The 22,578-nt window shown below is 34.2% G+C and overlaps 2 protein-coding genes across 4 annotated transcripts; both read left to right on the top strand.

The window, feature by feature from the left end:
* Positions 1 to 2,907: 2,907 nt before the first annotated feature.
* On the top strand, positions 2,908 to 6,576 carry LOC107022891 (phospholipid:diacylglycerol acyltransferase 1-like). The gene is made up of 6 exons (XM_015223469.2): positions 2,908 to 3,326; positions 3,686 to 3,908; positions 3,990 to 4,273; positions 4,766 to 5,093; positions 5,406 to 5,662; positions 5,797 to 6,576. Exons 1-6 carry the CDS (start codon positions 2,908 to 2,910, stop codon positions 6,275 to 6,277), a joined length of 1,992 nt encoding a protein of 663 aa, XP_015078955.1. The 3' UTR covers positions 6,278 to 6,576.
* A 1,576-nt stretch (positions 6,577 to 8,152) lies between these two features.
* On the top strand, positions 8,153 to 21,398 carry LOC107023862 (polyadenylate-binding protein-interacting protein 4-like). 3 transcript variants are annotated; one of them, XM_015224680.2, is made up of 15 exons: positions 8,153 to 8,302; positions 11,269 to 11,445; positions 11,516 to 11,656; positions 11,915 to 12,048; positions 12,285 to 12,475; positions 14,207 to 14,384; positions 14,491 to 14,724; positions 15,059 to 15,177; positions 15,325 to 15,394; positions 15,486 to 15,519; positions 19,085 to 19,404; positions 19,567 to 19,707; positions 20,418 to 20,510; positions 20,616 to 20,678; positions 21,074 to 21,398. In XM_015224680.2, exons 2-15 carry the CDS (start codon positions 11,331 to 11,333, stop codon positions 21,092 to 21,094), a joined length of 1,854 nt encoding a protein of 617 aa, XP_015080166.1. In that variant the 5' UTR covers positions 8,153 to 8,302; positions 11,269 to 11,330; the 3' UTR covers positions 21,095 to 21,398. The 3 variants fall into 3 exon arrangements, with proteins under 3 accessions (XP_015080166.1, XP_015080164.1, XP_015080165.1); XM_015224678.2 differs by having other exon boundaries at positions 11,510 to 11,656; XM_015224679.2 differs by having other exon boundaries at positions 8,157 to 8,366; positions 11,510 to 11,656.
* Positions 21,399 to 22,578: the final 1,180 nt, after the last annotated feature.

Below are 22,578 nucleotides of genomic sequence, written 5' to 3'. Positions count from 1 at the left end.
AGTTAGTGAGTAAATTGGACCTTATATGAATGGTTGAATTCTTCCTTGACATAAGAGAGGAGTAAAGATGCGAAGAGAGATTCATAAATCGTTTTAGATCATTGTATTCAAATTTGTTATTATTATTTTTAATCTACTTATATAAATTTTAATATTATCATTGGACAATACGTAACTCTTCGTAATAAAGTCTGGTATTATAACTTGAAAAATGTAACAACTTATTGTAGCTAGTTGTCGACTAAATTGCGCTAATAATAAAATTAAAAAGAAATTTATACAAATATTATTAGTTATTTCATCTCATACTATGCACAATGTATCACATAAATTTCTCATAATTTATATATATGTTGTAGTTATATAAATTTCTAAATTACAAATAAAATGTTATATTAATCTATACATGAATTTTTTATTTTCTTAAACAAATATGAAAAGTTATATTAATTTAATATTTGTATGGTGCCTTAATAATATGATTGCATTGCATGGGTATGTGAAGAGGAAAATGGAATTTTCGTTGTGTGACATGAGTATACTTTTGTCTCCTAAAGTAGAGTTCTGCCAAGAGTTGGCCCCTATCACTTACTTAAATCTAAAATGCTTTACTTTTTGCCCACAACATGTCGAAAACATTTCTGCTCGTTTCTCACTCGATGTTTAATATTTATTTTAGAGTCTGATTTCTTTGAATTTGTATTAGAAAATTTTATATTTAAGATAAAATGCTTTATAACAAATGCGACTTCGTGCTCAAAATGAAAACTCAAACTCAAAATATCTAATTAAGAATGAATAAATACTTATCAATCATCGTACATTTATAACTAATAGCTCTCAACTAACAAAATCTTTTATAAATGTGTTTCTTGTGCTTATATTTTGTTAGTAATGAATTTCTTAATGATTTGATTCGACGAATTCAATTACATGCGTTTTATAAAAATAGAGTGTTTGTCATCTAATAGTTTGGAAAACTTTTTTTTTTTTAACTTGTCAATTCATTGGGTTTTAGTTGTAGTGTTGGAGTTTTGAATGGAATTGATAGACAGGGCGGTTTAAAATTGAATTGAAAAAAAGTTATTTGATTTATTGTAATGGACTATTGATTTAGCGATTTCAGTAATCGTTTTACTTATTATTAATTATTGGGTTATCGTTTTTTTGACGGTATGAGTTTTTTCTTGACGGGTTAACCGATAACTTGATAGTAAATTAATAAATTATATTTATACTATTCGGTATATAAGGTCCTTACTTAGGGTTTAATTTCATACTTTTAATTCAGATTGTCTTAAACTATCAATTATTCTACAATGTACCAGTGTTTGCTTTTGAGCAAGATGAAACCTCTCAACTAATTATGTGTATAGTTCATTTCATTTTCACTTTGTTTCTTAGTAGTATTCAATGATTTATTTAATTTTGATTAAATTGATGATCGAATCAATAATTATCGATAACTGATAAATAAAGGGCACCTTTCACATATAGCAAACAAAAAATTCATATTTGTATGTTATAGCAAACTTTGCGTAATTGCGCTCCATAGCAAACATAAAAACTGTATAATTCGCTATACATATACAAGTGTATAATTCGCTGGCCTATTTCGCTGCAATTGTATAATTTGCTTTGCATACAGTTGAATCGAATTAAAATGTATGTATATTGCATAATTATAAGTGTATAGCAAGAAGATATATGTTTTTCTCGCTTTATAAAAAAACAGAAACACAATATATACACTTCTGTTGTATAAAGCTAAAGAAAATTGTATTTCACTGCAATTGTATAATTCGCAATTGTATAATTCGTTGGCCTTTTTCTCTGCAATATTTGAAGTAAAATGTTTGTAAATTGTATAATTAAGTGTATAACACGAAGATATACATTTTTGCATGTGTATATACAATTTTCTCTTGCTTTATACAAAACAGAAATATACACTTCTGTGTATAAAGCGAGAGAGGCGAGCGAGAATGGAGAGTGACGAGCGAGATTTTTGGGAGAGAGACGCTGGCAAATTTTAGCTAATGTTTGCTATGGAGCACAATTAAATCAAACCCTAGCTATTCCATTTAATTTAGGTTATTAGTTTACTATTATATACAATTTTCCCATAAATAAATATCCTAATTATTCGATAAAAACTTGGCATTTCTCCTAAACTGTACAACCGAGATCTCCTTTAGCCCAACTACTAAGGCCCATCATGGCATGGTGGGCCGAAGCAATGGATCAAAACATTTAGCCCTATAACATTTTCAATGAAACTCTGGTCATTTGTATGAATACGTCTATTGTTTAGAGTGATTTTTAATTTTTGCCCTTCGCGCTTTTAAGTAACAAAAAGCTTAGCCCAAAATATTCCTAACATCGAAAAAGGCATAAGTGCAGCGTATATACATAAGTTATGCCTTGTAAAACATGAATTAGTTCCTACAGAACTTTTATCGATAGAGGCATAAAATTAGTTTTAAGCTTATGTCATAAGAAGTTCATAACCAAAAATTATATCTCAAAGACATAACTTGGTTCGTATGAAACTTATATCAATAGAGGCATAAGTCAAGTCGTGCCTCAAGAGGCATAACTTATTCGTAACAAAATTAGATACTGCAAAACTTATGTCGTACAGGATAAAAGTTGTCTAAACTTATTACGAAATAAATTAGGTCATAGTCAAGGACTGATTAACCTACAAATACAAAAACTTGATGAAACACCATAATGTTTTGGTTAGGTTCAATTCAAAATTAACAAAAATTTAATTAAGCACAAGTGTTATTTTTCCCTCCACTAATCTAAAATCTTGATCCACTATAATAGGAAGAGCTATTACACATAACATACTTGTATCAATCCCAAACAAAAATAATACTATTAAAAATTTGTTTAATTATGGAGTTAATTAGAAGAAGAAATGCACCTCATCAAAATGAAATTCCTCCCCTCGAACTACTTGACGAGGAAGATGATAAGAAAAGTAAGAGGAAGATTACAACGAAGCAGAAATGGTCATGTATCGATAGTTGTTGTTGGTTTGTAGGATACATTTGTACTGTGTGGTGGATTTTATTGTTTTTGTACAATGCTATGCCAGCTTCGTTTCCACAGTACGTAACTGAGAAGATTAATGGGCCAGTAGCTGATCCTCCTGGCGTAAAGCTACGAAATGAAGGGCTAAAGGTTAAACATCCAGTAGTTTTTGTACCTGGGATTGTTACTTGTGGCCTTGAGCTATGGGAGGGACATCAGTGTGCTGAAGGATTGTTTCGAAAGCGGTTATGGGGTGGTACTTTTGGCGAAGTGTATAAAAGGTCAGAGACGAATCTAGAATTTGAAATTTATAGGTTCAATCTATAAAGTTGTTATAATCAATTTCATTAAAGATTATGAGTTCAAACTTCATATTAATGAATAAACTTATGCTCCAGGTTCAGATGAACCTGGTATGTTTTTGTAGATCGATGCAGGGGAATAAACTTCATTGGTATCAATAGTATGAGATGAGATCTAGGATATGGGTACTATCTCAAAATAAATAAACTTATATTTGATAAATTTTTTAAATATATATATATATAGATGATATGAGTTATGGTGCTACTGAATAGCTACAATTGCAAAAAGGAAAAAAGTTTATTTTAATGATTATCTGTTTGTGTATGGTAACCAGACCGTTTTGTTGGGCGGAACACATGTCATTGGACAATGAATCTGGGTTGGATCCTCCGGGAATTCGGGTTAGGCCAGTTGCTGGACTTGTTGCAGCAGATTACTTTGCACCAGGATATTTTGTGTGGGCAGTTTTGATTGCTAATTTGGCGCGAATAGGATATGAGGAGAAAACGATGTATATGGCTGCATATGACTGGAGATTATCCATTCAGAATACTGAGGTATAAATTTAACTTTCTGTATGCTTGAGCATTGTTGTTTCCTTAATCAACTTAATGTCAATGGTGAAATCATTTCATCAGGTGCGCGACCAGACACTAAGCCAGATAAAAAGCAATATAGAACTGATGGTTGCTACTAATGGAGGCAATAAGGCAGTAATTGTTCCACATTCTATGGGAGCTATTTACTTTTTGTATTTCATGAAGTGGGTCGAGGCACCAGCTCCGATGGGTGGTGGTGGTGGTCCTGATTGGTGTGCCAAACATATTAAAGCAGTGATGAATATTGGTGCGCCGTTTCTAGGTGTTCCTAAAGCATTAGCTGCACTTTTCTCAGCTGAAGCTCGAGATGTCGCTATTGCAAGGTAAAATTGGTTCATGTGGATGTTTTCTCTTTGACAACACAAATAAAGAAATAGTACATCTGCTATAGAGCTAAATCATTTCTTGGCTTCTACACTTGACTGAGAAGCAATACCTCAAAATTAATCCTAAAATGCTCCTCTAAATCTGAGTGTTGGGTTTTTAAAGCTTTGCTAATCTGAATACAGGAGATAACACTGAGCTTGGTAACTAAGGCCGTGAGAAATTCTTTCCATATCTGTTTCTTGAGCTAGATTTGAGTATGTGTTGGTGCTTTGACGTGTGAGTAGTAATTGCCGTTAAACATGTGGTTTACATCCTTATTTCCTTTTCCCTCAACTTTGCACTACGTAAGAGATACTATTTCATAGCCTTTTTATGTTCCAACACTAGATGTTATGTACAAAATACAAGTCCTTGAATGCTTCCGCGTGTAGTCTGTTCCTTCTTCATTGGTAGTCTTCTTGATCATCACTAATTTACTTAAATTTCAGGAGTAAAGCATCAGTTGTTATGGACAAGGATTTATTTCGTATTCAAACACTACCACATTTAATGAGGATGCTTCGGACTTGGGATTCAACCATGTCTATGTTACCAAAAGGAGGAGAGACGATTTGGGGTGGTCTTGACTGGTCTCCAGAAGAAGGCTATTCTCCTCGCAAAAGAAAACTAAGGGACAAAACTAGTCATACGTCAAGCCATCAGGACAATCAAACTGTAGAATCTAAAGGAAAACATGTTAATTATGGAAGGATGATATCATTTGGAAAGGATGCAGCACAGAAACCTTCATCAGATATTACTAGGATTGACTTCAGAGTAATGTTAACCAGAAACCAAATGCTCCTTATTTATCGTTCTATACATATTTCTATGCTTTCTTCTATTCGTTGCAACATGTTAAATAAGGCTCACAAACATAAATTTTTGTGCTTGAGAAAGACATTTGTGAGGCATAGCTTTGGTACCTGTCATCTAACATTTTGATCCTTATAAAGCAACAAAGAATAACTACAACAATTCAATCGAAACAAATATATGATGAACATTAACTCAGTAGTACAGTAGGAAATTATCTCTTCCCCACTTTCTTCTTTTTGTCTCTTAGTAGCTGTGTTTGTTTACATGCAGGGTGCAGTGAAGGGCACGAACAAAGCAAATAACACATGTGATGTGTGGACAGAGTACTATGACATGGGCGTTGCTGGTATAAAAGCTGTGGAAGAATACAAGGTTTATACAGCTGGAGATATATTGGATCTACTCCACTTTGTTGCCCCAAAGATGATGGCTCGTGGAGGCGCTCATTTTTCATATGGGATAGCTGAAGATTTGGATGATCCAATGTATTCACACTACAAATACTGGTCAAATCCGTTGGAAACAAAGTGAGTACTTTCATTTGAACTCTGTCTCCGTACTATTTTAGTTGTTGTCTTTGTACAAAGAATGCCTCTTGTTATAGTCTACGAGTAGAAAATGACCTCGAGTTCATTTTATCTTTACCTTGTTAACACTACAGGCTACCAAATGCTCCTGAAATGGAGCTTTATTCGATGTATGGAGTTGGCATTCCAACTGAAAGAGCATATGTTTACGGGCAAACACCAATAGCACAATGTCATATTCCATTCCAGATTGAAACTTCAGCTGATGAAGGGAATGAGTGTTGTATGAAGAATGGTGTTCTGACTGTTGATGGCGATGAGACGGTGCCTATTTTAAGTGCAGGCTTCATGTGTGCAAAAGGATGGCGCGGAAAAACTAGATTTAATCCTTCAGGAATCAAAACTTATACAAGGGAGTATGATCATGCTCCTCCCGCGAACCTTCTTGAGGGTCGTGGTACACAGAGTGGAAATCATGTTGATATTATGGGAAATTTCGCTTTGATTGAAGATATTATGAGAGTTGCAGCTGGTGCAACAGGCAAAGACTTGGGAGGTGATCAAGTTCACTCGGACATCTTCAAGTGGTCTGAGAAGATTGATTTACGTCTTTAGGGGAACACTGGGTGCACTACTTTCTCTTATATGATGAAGTACTTGACTCAACGGTTAGAATATCACTTTCATATCTACATCATTGTGATGGTGATCTATCTTTACGTCTTTAAGTTTCATCATGTCAAGATGTCTGCTTCGTGTATAATCACGAAGTTATATGCTGATATGAGTTCATCTGGAAGCCACACAAACCCTTCCTGTCAAATGTATGGACAACAACATTACCTTGTATAATCCCACTCATGGGAGATACTAAATTATGAAATCATGTCATGGATCTACCACTGACGTTTGGAGAGCCTAGCAACACTTAACTTTTATCCGATTATGTAGACGATTAAATGGATCCCAGATAGAATGCAGGATGTTTTGTGTATCTCGTAGTGTAATATGTCAAAGTTGGAGCTAGTTGCCCAAATCAGGAACAATTAGGAATAGAATTGATATTGTACCAACATCGTATTCTCAAAGATATTGTATTTCAAATGTGTTGTTATACAGACTTGTGGAATAGCTACTCAATGAATGAACAACTTTTCTTCCTTATTTGTGATAACATGAATTTCTTGGGTACTGTAGTTCTGTTGAATATACTTATCGTAGAAATGCATAATAAGACGGTGTACAATAGACTTTTATCGACGAACCCTTTTTCGGACTCCACAAGTAAAGAAAGCTTAATATATCGATTTTTTTTATAGAGTTCAGAAGAAAAAAAGAGAAACGGAAAAATTGGAAGAAGAAATGACATATGAAAAAATGATTGGATAGAGATATATATATACTATCACATAATGTTTGACTTTGCAAGTGTAATAGATTATTACGGTAGTGGAGTCAGAATTTTTAATAAGATGTTTAAATTTTGAAAAAATGGACATACAAAGAAGTTGAAAGAAATTTGACATTTACTATAGAAACCTAAAAAATTGTTTTAACCATGTATAAATGATTAATTTTTCGTCGAAAGGGATTTGAAATGAACCGCCTAACTATAACGTGGCTCCATCACTGATTACAGATAATTATGTATAATTGCTAAATTAATAACTTGAAAAAAAAAGCAAACAACCTTTTATAACGAGTTAAATTTTATTTATATTATAAAACCCCAATCATTAAGTGTATATGTCTAATGCACGCAAGCTACAGTTTATATAAGAAATAAAATAGAAATGATCAATTTAGTTATGCGCTTAGAAATGATCAATACGTTTTGAATATAAAAAGAAGAAATTGAGGGACATGTCAATTTTTATGTTTGGTTTATTTAATGAAAGATTATAAAAGGAATATTGTTTTATTTAAAATACGTACTTTAAAATGTCAATTTATATGTTCCATGTAAGTGAATTTTTGTCATTTTTAATTGGATCATATAAACCGTTGTTTAAGTATAGTTATATTACTAATCTTAATAATGCATTTTTACTTTATTTAAAATAACATATAAATTTCTGCATAGCTTACAAAAATGTATGTTTATCATGCAACAAGAAAAATAAAACCCAAATAACGTAATCAAAGAAAAAATATTTCTCATTTAGGATTAGTTACTCTCGTTTGGAGTCGGATTAAGTAATATTTTTTAACTCTAACTAGTTACTAAATAATATTCAATTATATAAATGTAAATATCCTTGCATATATGCTCAGCTCATTTTTGCTATTCGCTATCTTATTATTATTTTGATTTGTTTGCGCAGAAAGTTTTTGAAAATGAACTTTTATTTAGAAGAGATAGTTATATATATTATTTGTAATTTCACAGTTTGCTATTAGCTATCTTATTATTATTTTAATTTGTTTGCGCAGAAAGATAGTTATATATATTCTTTGTAATTTCACTGAGTTTGTTATCGTCGTAATTATTGATACAGACAAAGGTGTTTAAACGGACATCATAATGGAGTGTGTGTGAGAGAGAATCCATTTTGAGGAATTCGGGGCAATTTCAGTTTCTCGGTGGCGGAAGACGCGCAGAGACTTCACCCTTTCAATTCCGTTGACACATATACAGAGGTGTAGTTTCTGATAATCAATTTCACTTTCTCTTTGCTACGATCGCTACATTCTCTCTCTCTTTGTAAGTATCGCCTTTTTAATCTACTTGTTTATTGATGGATCATGTAGTTTGAATCGCACAAAAATATGGGTCTAAGGTTTTCTAATCGAGCTCAGGCAAAAGAAGTTGTCCTTTTTTGTTTTAAAGTTGGGATTTCAATTTATTACTTGTGAATTTGTGAAGCAGCTGTAAAAGCTGTGATTTTGGGTTAGCTCCTACTGCGTTGATTGTCTTGTTTGGGAAGTTGGGTGCTTTGGAGAAGGTTTCTTTTATTCGAAAATGCAGTTATTCTTGATTATACGTGCTTTTTGTGCCAAATTGTTTGTTTTGTTTCTGGCTCTTGTTGTTTCAAGTTTATGAAAATTAATAAATGAACCTAAATATAGCGCGGAATGGATATAGATGTTGCTGAACCAACTAGTTTAGGATGAGAGTTGTTGCTGTATATTAACTCACAATGGTGAATTGGTACCTGTAGACTCCATTTGTCACTTGGTATGCTTATGTTTAGTACAGAAAAAGAAGGGAAGAGACAAGAAAAAGATCAGATTGGACAGAAGACGTTGAGCTTAAGTTTCTAATGAAGGGAAAATAGATTCACAGCATGTCGTTTCTTGGTTACTGTTAGTTGGTTTGTCAAGATTCTGGTAAATGGGCTTCCCTTTTTCGAGCGAGGTTGTTCCCGAAAGGTCCTCAGCTAAAAAATAGAGTAATCAAAGCAAAATAACGACAACTATATATCAAAATAAACTAAGCAAATGAAGCAACATGTAGTTGTAACTCATAACAATGAAGAATAAGATACTATGCGTATATTAAAATAATACTACAGAATAAATGGAAGATGAGAAGAGGAGACTAACTCCTGCCTCTCCCACATAAAATTACCAAACACTCTGCTATCTTCTAAATTTCAATAATTGATCATTTAAAAGCTTAATAGCAGCTGAGGTTTTAGCTAGTTCACAATTGTTCCTTCACCGAGTCTTTGATCTTGGGCTTATTAATGAAAATCTTACTTGATTAAAGAAAAATACCACTCTGATGTTGAGCTTAACGTCATTTTCCCTTTCTTTTCCCAGAACCCTGCCAGTAAAAAGATTTGTAAGAGATCACTTCATCGGACTCAAATTTAATAAAGCGTTTCCTCAAATGTTAACTCTTTGGTTTTTCCTGGTAGACTGGGTTTTTCTGTCGTCTGGAACTAGGCTCTTGTTGGTCCTAGTTTATGTTTTATTTCCAATCATTTTATTAGGGTGATTGTTTTAGAACTCAACCCATCAAATGTCAAGAAAGTTATTTTTTGTTGCCGGTGCTAAGTCCTTTGATCTCATCGAATATGCTCCATCCCACAACATATGGTGCAATTGGGTAGAAAGAAAAAGAAACTTCGTAAGGCAGTTGACAATCAGCAGATGAGTCCTAATATGTTATATGGTTATGCCTAAAGATGATTGCTGCATCAGAAGGATCTGGGAACAAATTCTGGAGAGGGAATCAGTTGGACCAACTCTATGAATTTTCTGTAACTCTGTATTTTAATTTTCATGGAAGATTTGTGGCTATCTGCAAAACAGAAGTAATGTTATTATCCTGGGTCGATATAACTTGAAAAATACAAAAAATTATAAAGAAAGCCAGATTATAAAGGGAAGCAACCACAGTGATATGAAGGGGCGGTGAAAACTTGAGATGTTCTGAAAGTGAAACGGGCTGAAATATAGGAACTAGTTGGAGCCTAAATCACTGTTGGATGACAAAATCATTTAACAAAAGAGGGAGTCCCTTCAAAATTGCTTTTTGGGGAGATTTCAGGGTGTTCACCAAGAGATCCGAATAGGCTCAGAACTAAGAAGATGGTTAACCACATTTGGAAGGTTTTGGGGGGGGGGGGTCCTCAAAATGAAAGGGTTTAATATTATCTTCGAACTAACATTGGATGAGGAATCTCAGTGAATCAAAAGAGTATGAAGATGGAAAAACATGGAACTTAGGCTGGATTGGTGGTCACAGATGTCGGGATTCATATCTGACAACGATATACCAAAGTAGTGTTGGATTAGCTATTTAGGTTGTTGTGTATAGACCCTATGGAATCAGGATACTTTTAGAAAATTGGTGAAATTGCGTGGTTGATTGAAAATAGAGGAAGAAACTATTTTGAACAGGCTACCTGAAATGGGCTTGAATTCTTGTCAAAAGCCTCTTAATTATATTCCGGGGACCATCTTAGTGGATACTGGAGAGTTTGAGTACAATATATCCATTTGGGTTTGAGAGCACTACAATTTGTCAGTCACAAAGCCTCACTTTCCTGGAAAATATTTTTCACTGGAATTTTTGGTGAACAAATGGACCTCTGAGGGGTTTTTCAGGAGACACAGCGGCAGTTCTTTGAATTTCAGATCTGATGGTGAGGTAACTAGGATCACGTGTAACGAGTTTGGCTTGGGCAAGCAACAATGTTTAAAGTTTTTTAAGGAGCCCAATCCTTTGGGCGTCTCTTACATATAAAAGAACCTACTATTCTAATACCTGAGCCAACATTCAAATAGCAAAACAATTGCTGAAACCCTCTATTTGTCATAAGATAATTAAATGGCCTGCATATATTAACATTCAATTCTCACCTTGCATTGCAGAGGATACGGCCTTCTACTTTGTATCTTGTTAATCACAGTCCTATAAAGTGCCTTAATTCCTAGTCATTGTTCAAAAGAATCATTATGTTTAGTGTTATATAATTCTTTTTCCTGGTTTCTGTATACCAGCTAGTGGAAGATCCAGGTCTAGTGTCTTAGTTGTTGCCTTGGTGTGTATTGTGCTGTTTGGTACTTTGACATGCTTGCAAAAAGATGCTTCATTCTAATTTCAATCTTTAGCAGTTACGGTTATTTTCTTATTGGAGTGTTGTCTTCTGCAGTGTGTAGACTGAACCTGAGCTGAACTGCATTTCGCCTATAAATTAATACATTTCTTAGGAAGATGCAGCAACCCGTGCAGCCAAGGCCTTCTGCCAATGGATATGGCCGTCGTAAAGTTGATAGAGAAATGGGTACTAAGTTGGAGAATAAAGTGCAATCTGGAAGAACTAGTGTAGGTGAGAGCCGCTGACTTACGATTGTCTATGATTTCTTCTGTAGTTCTAATTCCAAGTGTTCTAGGTAAAGGGGGAGCATATCAAAGCCTGTCACATGATCGACTAGTTTATTTCAGTACCTGTCTTGTTGGACATCAAGTGGAAGTACAAGTGATGGACGGATCAGTGTTTTCAGGGATACTTCATGCGACAAACGCTGAAAAAGATTTTGGTATGTTAGAAAAGTTTAACTTAGACTGCAGGTCTTTGGGTATTAATTGAAGACTTTAACCATTGTTTTGGCATATGTTCAACTATTTTTTTTGAGTCAAAGGCAACCAATTGTATAAAATAATAATTTAGCACATAAAAGAAATGCTAAGTTAAGAAATTTCCAAAGTATACATACAACCAAAACAGGAGCCCCTATTCAAGATATACATCAACTGTGTTATATTCAACATTGGCTTATTCCCTTCACTTGACACAGGTATTATTCTGAAAATGGCGCAGTTGATAAAAGATAGCTCTGAGGGGATGAAGAGTACTTCTGAAACTTTTAGCAAGCCTCCATTAAAGACTTTGATAATACCGGGTAAAGAGTTTGCTCAAGTTACAGCAAAGGTTTGTGTGCAACTACTATAATTCTTTCCGGCAATTATTTATCTGCTGCCTGATTTCAACAATGGCAAGACTTTAAAATTTAAATAATCTACCAAGCAAATCAGATCACAGTATATGATGGTGATGGTTTTTCATGGAAGGTCTTTATATATAATTTCAAATTAATTTTTGACACTGATTGTTGTGATTGCAATTAGTTTTAGTTATAATAATGATGCTCTATTGCTTTGGAGTAGGGTGTGCCTACAACTCTAGACGGTTTCAGAACAGAATTCATGCTGGAACAGCAGCAGGAACTTTTGACAGATTCATGCATTTCACAATCTCGGCATATTGAGGTAGAGCGGCAATTGGAACGCTGGGTACCTGATGATGATGCTCCTGAATGTCCTGAACTGGACAATATATTTGATGGCCATTGGAATAGGTTGCTAGCTCACATCATTTCCTTTGATTGTTTATGTTTTAGATATCTGTAGTATGTATTGTACGGATCCTTCAAATCCTTGACGTACCAGGTGATTGATCCGCTCTAGATTTGATCGACCTAACTCGGGTGCTTTTGAATAAATTTATGGCCAAGAAGTATAGGTTGATTAGCCATTTGGTTTGGTTTTCGGTTTGTGCCGTATAAATAATATTCACATAGAGTACTAGAAGACTTGGTATTAAATGAGATAACTTATGTATAAAAAATAAGCGTTTACAAAGAATTTAATTATACTACGCTCTAATTCAATAATTTCAATTAAATGACGAAACAAAAAAATATATACTTATAAATATCATAATATACATTTCTTGATTGTATCTTTACACCCATGCCCATTGACCTATTGTTACCCATGAGTTGCATGATTAAAAATAATGCTAATACTGTGCTTATATCAATTTATAATTATGTAATTGGTCACTTTCATTTGACTTAATTAGCAGACATGGGTTTAAGTAGTTACTGCCACTTATAAGGCATGGTGAAATTAACAGGAAAAAAAATTCTGAGCTTACATTATGTCATTCTCAACTTCTGATATTTTTTTTTTTGTGTTCTTGTTTGAAAGTGAGCATTACTGTGGTTAAAGAAAAGAAATCTTGTGATACTTCTAGTGGGATTGTTATTTAGTTGTTCTTGAGCATCACATTCATAAGACCCTATCTTCTCTAGTAATCCATGCAACTGAAGAATAGGACAAAAAGATCCTTATAGGCAACACAAGCTAGTGATATTAAGGCTTAGTCTTGATGTTATACTTACATTGGGTCCAATGGTTTTAGGGGTCTATTTGGTTCTCTTAGAGATTTGTGTTAGTAGGAATTGAAAATTCTAGTTTATGGATCCCCAAATTTTTTAATGTTCGAATGAAATGGTTCTAAATGGAGTGAAATGGATAGTGAAAATTTGTTGTTGCCTCCTCCCATCTTGGGATTGAGGCGGTATTGTATTTCTTGATCCCGTTCCTCTCATGCATACTTCCTACATATTTGAAACATATTCCTCCTTTCTATCTGTCTCACTGTTGTTTTTCCTATCCGAGCATATTCCTCCTTTGTCATGGAAGTGTTGTTTGTGAAGTTCTTCCTTTTATAGGCATCTTTTCTTCTCTAAAGCTAAATAGATATGAATTTAATTTATTATGAAGACAGACATTGAGTTGGATTGTGCCAGATATTAGCACTGGAAAATTCCTCTGGTTTAGTTATTACATTGCTACTGAATCATCATAGAAGTTTTCAACTGTCTTCGAAGTACGATATTTCTTGGTGAAAAGGGTTAATTCGTCCTATAGCTCCTTTTCAGTTTTGATGTGGGTAATCACCAAAAGGAGGAAAAATGTGTCATTCCCTGGTCTGAAGATCACATCTACTTGTTATAGCACATTATTGTATTTTAATTCAGGATGAGTTCCCCTTTCTCGTATGATACAAAATGAATTTTATCAATTACATTGCCACTGTCCCTTTCTGCTCTATGTCAATGCAAGATGAATGCACAGAATATTGTGCTTCATTACTATATCATCCAGTTATTAGTACTACTAGACTCTCTTTGTGCAATGTTATACTTGTGCCAATTTTAATTTTTTGTGTTTCTATACTAGTCATCTATCGATATCTTCTTTATAGTTGCTTCAACCTTTATAATGTGCGTATTTGTCAGGGGCTGGGATCAGTTTCAAGCCAATGAAACACTGTTTGGAGTAAAAAGCACATTTGATGAGGACCTTTATACGACAAAGCTTGAGAGAGGTCCTCAGATGAGTGAGTTGGAAAAAGAAGCTCTAAGAATAGCTAGAGAAATTGAGGGTGAGGATACACGTGATCTTCATCTAGCAGAGGTGGGGTAATTGCATTCTTTATACAGAAATCTTTGTTTCTATGTGATTTTTTTCTGCTTCTTTCTCTCTAATATTAGTTGTGCTGCTTGGAATTCATTTTTCATAGGAGAGAGGGATCCAACTTCATGAGAACCTAGAAGTGGACGAGGAAACCAGATTTTCCGCAGTTGTTAGAGAGATTGATGATAGCGGCTATGACGACTGTGAGGACATCCTGTTGGATTCACGTAATGATGAGACATTTCAAGGTATATATAGTGCTATGGGAAAGTCATTTACTGACATGGGCAGAAGGAAAATGAATGATGGTGCACAAGTTTCATCAAGATCTTCCTTCATGGTATAATTTTGTTTACCCACATTCATTAGTCTGTAAGAATTGTTTGTTGCGGTACTGAGGCTTTTTCCTTCCGTTAAGATAGGGATAACAGAGGAAGATATTGTCATATTAGTCAAATATCTCAAGCTAGTCGGAAAATATATTAATTGGTTGTTGTCTGCTATTGGTGGTGAATTTAAGAGTTATCCACGTCTTAGATACCAAGCACTTTCAGTGTGAATCATGTGGTTTAAGAGCCTATAAATAATACTTTAGCTTCTGTGTACTCGACTATAGTAAATATAAGCTAATTATATGACGCATTTTAGTATTTCTATTCCTATCTTGCCCCTAGGATGAAGTGCAATCTTCCCAGCTAAGTACCAGTAAGGATGTCTACCAGACTTGTTATGATGATCATGCGAAACAGTCATCAGCTGAAGTTGTCCTTAAAGGTGGCTCTATCTTAAACAGGTTTGCTATGATCTTCCACAGTGACACTTCTTATCTCCTTAGGCTGTAAAGTCTATTTTCTGGTTTCACGACTAGTGGTGTTGAAAATAACGTTAGCCTTGTTAGTAATCTCATTTATTGTCTCTCTAACTGAAATGATCCTTTTAGGGGTCGCAAAACTCTGTTTAGTGAGCATGCTGGAGCAAGTTGCAATAAGGAGGATACAAGAAATCAAATGGTTAGCTTATATCTGACTTCCATAATGCTTATGTGTTGGGTACTTTTTCTTGGAGAACTTTCTTATGGTTGGTGTTTCTTGTTTCATGTAGACGGATGAAGTTGCTCAAACGTCAGTATTGGAAGGTGAGTATGTCTTGTGAGCTGGAGTATTTAAAGTATTGCATGTGAACTCCTGCGAATGGAATTTTTTAGTTATTCCCTTGCGTTGAAAATAGTGGACACTTGGCCAACATAATTGCATTTGTCATTTACAGCTCCGTCAGTGAGCCGAAAAAATATACTGCATCTTCTTCTTCCTCATCTATCTATGTCTCTCTGTGTTAATCTTTTCTCTCTCTCATCCATGAGTCTTCCAAATTTTACAAGATAACAATGCAACTTCAAGACAACAAAGAAACCATTTTCTTTCATAGTGAACTTGCGAGTAATCTCTCTATTTGGGTAACTTCACGTAAAGAGAATATGAGAACTGATTAACTTTCTTTTTAGAAAAAGGATTTAGTGAAGTTACAGAAATTCTTGGTGAGAAGAATGTGTTCTTAGCATATTGCAGAGAATATTATTGTTAATTGTACATTGATGATTAAGCCCTTCTTCTCCCGTTTCTCCAACTTGATTTGAAGCTTTTGAAAGTTATAAAAATTGGTTAAGAACTTAAGGGGCTGACTACATTCGCGGGGCTTAAACATCACTGAAAATATATGATTGATAGTTATGGCCATTTTATTTAATTTCTTCTTCACTATGAACTTTTTGGGTATTGTACCTTATCTTCCCATAATCAATCTCCAATTTTGAGTATTTCTCTTTATTCATGGTATTTGAGAGCTCAAACCATGAGAAATCAAAAGATTAATTTCAAATATTTGAAGTCATGAATTGATTCATAGAGGAAAGCGGCAGGGGACTATCCAAGGAAGAAGAGGAGATTTGTGATTTAAGTGAAAAAGACAAAAGATCTGAACTGTTTGATAAGTAAAAAGATTGACAGGGTCAATTTGGGTAAATTAAATAAAAAGTTTTGCAACAAAAATAGTGAAGTTACCCTCTAGGCATGATACCTTAAGAAATTGAAAGTATATTTAAGCATAGAAGAGAGTAACCAATTGTAAATGAAGTAAAAGAGAACATTTAAAAGGAAAAGAAGAATTCTCTAATAATTAAAATTTCTCAAATTGGCAACTTGTGAAGCTGTGGTAAGTGAAGGTATTGAAAGGGAACAGCGTAGACTTAAAATCACCTGGAAGGAAGTTGTTTCAAAATACCTACAAGTGGTTCGTTTCAATGTAGATTTAGCTAAAGATAGTAGACTAGTTAAAGATAGGGCACAATGAAAGAAAAAGATCCATATAATGCTACCAGTTGAGGATAGGTTTTAGACTTGTTAGAGAACTTCTATTGTTAATTATTATTATTATTTATCTATTTTTTATGTTACTTCTTACTATGATGATATGATTTGAGCTTAACTGAAGATATAGGAATTCATATAGTTGACCCAACTTGATTAGGACCAAGGTGTAGTCGTTGTTGGTAACTTGTGCAAGGAAAGCAGGTTGTTTAGCACATGAAATTGCAAGTTTTGCTGTAGAAATTGTGGATACCTGTAAAACATGATGCATACCTTGCTCTTGTGAAAATATGTAACTATGAGAGTTGTGGGGTGGGGGTGGAAGAGAGGATAAAGTAGCATTACAGATGGGCTTTCAATTTTTTTATTTACTCAATCTACAGACTACAATTTATCTAGTTAGTTATTCAAGTTTTGACTTTCTGTCTCCTGATGTTTGATATGCTTCATTGAACTTGATTATGCTCTATCTTGGCAGTTGACCAAGAATAACTCGGTTATCTAACAGTAGACTTTTTTTTCTTTTTTGAGAATGGTAATATATATTCACACCAAAAGGCCCATCAGGTAAAAGCTGATGGGGTGGATGGTAATATATATTCACACCAAAAGGCCCATCAGGTAAAAGCTGATGGGGTGGGATTTACAACCTTAGAGGGTATCATCAAAATAGCTTATGTTAGAATATGAATAGGTTTATACAATCCTATTAGAATAGGAATAGGTTTATGCAATCCTAGTAGAATATGAATAGGTTTATATAATCCTATTAGAATAGGAATAGGTTTATACAATCCTAGTAGAATAGGAATAGGTTTATACAATCCTATTTAGAATAGAATAGGAACAGAAATAAAAATAGGAATAATAAATAGTATCCTACTTGGTAAAGGATTGTATTTTGGTGTTTTTAAATAGGGTCTCAATGTAATAATATATACAACAACAATTCAATAATATTTTTTTAATTATATTTCTCACAGCTTAAAAACACTTCTTAACCATTCCACACACCTCCAAAACTAAAAAAGCGCTTAAAAGTCAAAGTACCTAAGAATAAGCTAATCCAAACGGGCACTTAGTTTAGTGCTAAGTTCTCTTTATAATTTGTATTCGTTATTGTCGTTTGCAAATTTAATCTCTTTCAGTTGCCGAAATAGCGTTCTCTGGTAATATATTTTTTCTATCTTCAAGAACGAACTGTATCTGCTTCAACTGTTGAGGATGCCTTGATGCTTTACTTAAAACAAGATAGATGTGTCTTGTTTAGTCAGTTTCTAATGAAGCTTGTTTCTAGGTAGCCTCTGCAAAGATCTGATATTCCATCGAGATAAAGTGCTAGAGCCATCAAGTACACTCAAGATACAATCTTCTCAAAAAAAAAAAAAAAGTTAGCAATGACGCAGCAGTCCCAACTTGTTTGGCTTCGGCTATATGAATTCTCACTGGCCATGTTACATCATTTAAACCCATTTCATGCCATTGTTTTGCAAATACAAATAGAAGTATAAGATGTTCTGTATATTTTCTAAACGGATGAATCTCTTAATGGCTAAACCCCACCTAGACAACATATAAATAGGCCTACCATAAAAATGCTTATGTCTAAAACATATTCTCAACTTATATGTATTGCCTTTACGGATCTTTTTATTTCATGGTGCTCTATCTTTTTCTAGGTCTATTTGAATCTCCATAAATTGTAGGTTCTTCGAGACAACCTCCTTCCATGAGATTTTAGGTCTTCCTTCTCCTCTTTTGACACCTTCACCTACTGTGATTTTTATCACACCTACAGACCGGTGCATTTGGAGGCCGACTCTGGATATGACCAAACCATCTCCGACATCTCATTTTATCTTCGACCTGTGTTACTTGAACTTTCTCGCGAATGTAATTGTTTCTGATCTTTTTTAATCTTGTATGACCATGCATCCATCTTAGCATCTGCATATCTTTGACATTCATCTTGTGGATGTTTTGGATTTTAGCTGCACAACGGTCACTCTAATTTGGGATTACTTGATCAAAAAATATTAGAGATACAATTTGGGATTAACTTTTGCAACATTTGTTTTATATTGGCTTGCAATTAAATGTAAAATTATAGGGTGATCACATTTTGCCTGCATTCAACTCACATCTTGAAAATTGAGGTTGAATTGTAACCAAGAAATTTGATCTGTCATTCTTGTGCAATAACAGTTACTTGGTGTCGGTAATCGCCGTCTCCTGGTCTATGATACACTTGTGCTTTTGACAATGCAAATTCAACTATGTCAAAATGTCTTATCTTCCAACTTCCGTTTCTGTTAACCTTAGTTGTAACTCGTGCAGATTCAAAGTCTTCTTCAAGAATGAAAATGGAGACCTCTGATGGGGTTAGATTGTCTCCAGACATCTCTGCATTGCATGTTCATCCAGCGGACCAGGATATGATCACAAGTTCTTCTAGAGAGAAGTTTGAGGGTGCGGTGTCTTCCAAGATTCAAGGGGCTCCACAATCTGCTAATTCTCGTGTACGACCTAGTAGTTCTGTTCTTTCCGGTTCTGATGGAACAGGTGCTGCCTCAATGTCAGCTGACAATGGATTATCACGAACCTCTTCTGTAAATTCATTTTCGTCAGAAAAATCCACATTGAATCCACATGCTAAGGCAAGAACTATTTCTGAATCTTCCCTTTTTCAACAAAACGAAAAGAACAATCATCCTGCAATAATTTCCATAGTTTCTATTGGAGTTGTGCCATTCCCCCGCCTTCCTTTGGCCAATCATCTACATGTTTATTTATTCTGCTTCTGTTGATCACTTTTTCAGGAATTTAAACTAAATCCTAATGCAAAGAGTTTCATGCCATTTCAATCACCTTTGAGACCTGCTTCTCCGGTGTCTGATAATTCCTTTTATTATCCAGCTGGTGTGGCTACTGTTCCAAATGTGCATGGCATGCCTGTTGGGGTAAGTGATGTGTGTATATTTTTATAGTCAATATATGCTGAGTTTGTTCTGACAGAAAAAAAACTGTATGAATCTTACCTGGTCTGTCTTTGGAAATGAAAGCATGGTCGACTCCATAGCTGTATTACCTAAGTTATATTTTGGATATGTACTTGTGTAGTGTCTATCATCTTTATTATGAGTCAAATATTTGGTTATGCTGGTAAAAAAGTTTATAGATTTGGTTTGTTGGTAACCCATTTTTGGGTGGTATTGTGTAAAATCTGCAAATGTGTTTTCCTAAGAATGGTAATTTTCATGAGGTGGAATACCTATGGATTCTGTCTTTTGTAATCATCCTGTGGATTATTTACCCTTCTCATTTTTCATGGTGGAACTGAAACTCTATGTGCTGTTACGGTAATTGGGGTAAAATGTTGTACTTCTCTTATCGGATATAATTAATGTTGTATTGAATATACTACTCTCCCCAAACCTCACTTGTGAGATTACAATGTATATGTTATTATTGAGAAAATTTGTTCTTTTGATCTGCCTATTGTTTTCATATAGTTGGAAGATAGCCGGAGAAGTTCACAATTCTTTTGAAGCTACTGTCGCAAATATTTTTCTTGTATTTGTTAGTGTTTCAACTAAAGAGGTGCTATTGCCTCCCCCCCTTCACATTTTAATGCACTATTGAAGGTTTGTTAATCATATATGCAATGCAGGTAGGTCCTTCATTTTCTGCACATCAGCCTGTTATGTTTAATCCACAAGCTACACCTGTACCACAACAATTTTTTCATCCAAATGGACCACAGGTTAGTCAGTTTTTTGGTTACCAGCATTTATGTGTACTGGTTCTTCTATTATTGCATTTGAAATGGGTTTCAGAATATTCAAAGATCTCATCTTTTTTGATGCAGTATGGGCAGCAGATGATGATTGGTCCCCCTCGGCAAGTAGTCTATATGCCGAATTACCCCGCTGTAAGAAATATTTGACATTTTACATTTATTTTTGTTGGCCTTTATATTAGTAACACCAAAATAATGATAAATTTACGTAACAGCAGCCAAACAGTTGAGCTGTGCTCCAGTCTGTTGACTGCTTCATACATTAATAACAGCATTTCTGATTGTTATGCATATAAAATTGATTGTTTATATGTTTGGCCAAATAACCCTTTTGTGTGTAAGTACACCGGGTACTTGTGGAGTTTGAGTTTTCTTATATTATGAGAAAGTCTCTTGTTTTTAGAGCGAGCCGCAGTTCAGCTAGAGTCTTGGGTCATATAACAAGCTAGTGGAAGTGTCAACTCTCTCTCTCTCTCTCTCTTTTATAGTGGCTCAAAACTGACTGTGGCTTTGTTGAGATATTATAGGAAATGCGACGAGACTACTAATCAGTTGGCAAACCATATTGCGTGGTGGGTTGAGCCGATGGATGCTGACATTAGATTTCATGGATTGGTGGAGGAGGTTTAGCTGGTTGATGAAGGGGGATTCCAATGATTTGATTAGAGCTCAGTAATTGTCTGTTTGTCATAATCATAGATTTGTAAACTTTCAGATTTAGTTTTTCTTGGAGTTAACTGTGGTGTTTCCTTGGTATACTGCTGTTGATATTTCTTCTCTTTGATCTGTATTCCTAATATTGTATGTTTCTCTTCCCTTTTCAATGCTATTTAGTAGACTGTTAGCTGTTTATTGGTGCAAATTAAAACAAAAAAAAATGTGAGGAGGCAATTTACACTCTTTTTTTTCAAAGTTTATTTTCGTTGGCGTGGAAATTATTCACAAAGACTTCTTATACACACATCAATCTCCAGACTCCACCTGTGAGATTACGTACGTTTAGTATGTTGTTATCAATTAAATGCTAACTGCATGATTATAGATGACTGCTTGTAAGTATTACTCAAGCATTTGGGAATAATTGATTAGTGACTGCTTTTATTACTCTGTATGAGCTTAATGCAGAGGAATAATATTTTACTCAAGTATTTGGTCTAATTTCTCTACTAATTCATTGAAAGGGTATTGATAGTTGATTAGAGACTGCTTTTAGTACTATGTATGAGCTTAATGCAAAGAAATAATAATCTTATTTGTTTGACCACGGAATTTTGTCATATTTTAGAAGTGCATCCCATATATATTTTCAATAAGCTAGTATTTGGGAGAAATTTTACTCACTAATGAAAAAAAAATCAAGTAAAATGTAAGTTACAAAATCATTACTTTAAAAACTCATATTTTCAATTTTTCAGTGATCAATTAGTCTCCAAAGCAATCTTTGCTAGCAAATCTGCAGGTTCCATTTGTTTCTTTAAGAGTAAATTTCTTAGATAGTCGTCATATTGGGAATTTGTCTTGTAATGAAACTTCTATTTTTTTAGAATGACGATATCATCGGCTATTTTTATTTTTCTCAAAATATGTTTTCTTGATGAGATGCCATGTCACATTAATTAGAAAGCTAGCCATAAGCCTTAGCAAACGCTTTTCCACGGACCTTAGGTAAAATAAAAGAAAAAGAAAAGCAACCAAGAACTTTACAATTTTTTAGCCTCTTGCACTGTAGCTTTTAGACAATTAACAACACTTTGCCGGAAGCAAATAAAATGAAGTCCTTTTGCTTTGAAGACAAAAGGCTCATTCCATACTTCACTTACAAACTCTTGTAGTCTCACCCCCTATTTCTAAAGAAGCTTTTGCACTCCACTTGTTGTCTACTGAATAAATATAGCAAATGAAGTCCTCAATTTGGTGATTTTCCTATAAATATGAAGTGTAAAATCAAATTCATGTTCGAATTGAAATTAAGATATTGATGCAAGTTCGTCCTTTTTAAATTAGATTTACTATGATCTCGCTAATGAAACTT

The sequence above is a fragment of the Solanum pennellii genome, chromosome 6 (assembly GCF_001406875.1).
Source record: "Solanum pennellii chromosome 6, SPENNV200".
Taxonomy (NCBI): domain Eukaryota; kingdom Viridiplantae; phylum Streptophyta; class Magnoliopsida; order Solanales; family Solanaceae; genus Solanum; species Solanum pennellii.
The sequence above is the reverse complement of the archived record's forward strand: the minus strand, read 5'-3'. Positions and strand labels throughout refer to the sequence as shown.

What these genes read in the sequence shown, in the direction of transcription:
- LOC107023862 (XM_015224678.2), top strand. Translation starts at nt 11,331, where the DNA reads ATGCAGCAACCCGTGCAGCCAAGGCCTTCTGCCAATGGATATGGCCGT. An exon ending in TCAAACGTCAGTATTGGAAG is followed by an intron (nt 15,520 to 19,084) that starts GTGAGTATGTCT and finishes TAACTCGTGCAG; the next exon opens with ATTCAAAGTCTTCTTCAAGA. An exon ending in ATATGCCGAATTACCCCGCT is followed by an intron (nt 20,679 to 21,073) that starts GTAAGAAATATT and finishes GAGATATTATAG; the next exon opens with GAAATGCGACGAGACTACTA.
- LOC107022891 (XM_015223469.2), top strand. Translation starts at nt 2,908, where the DNA reads ATGGAGTTAATTAGAAGAAGAAATGCACCTCATCAAAATGAAATTCCT. An exon ending in TATCCATTCAGAATACTGAG is followed by an intron (nt 3,909 to 3,989) that starts GTATAAATTTAA and finishes TCATTTCATCAG; the next exon opens with GTGCGCGACCAGACACTAAG. An exon ending in TTACTAGGATTGACTTCAGA is followed by an intron (nt 5,094 to 5,405) that starts GTAATGTTAACC and finishes GTTTACATGCAG; the next exon opens with GGTGCAGTGAAGGGCACGAA.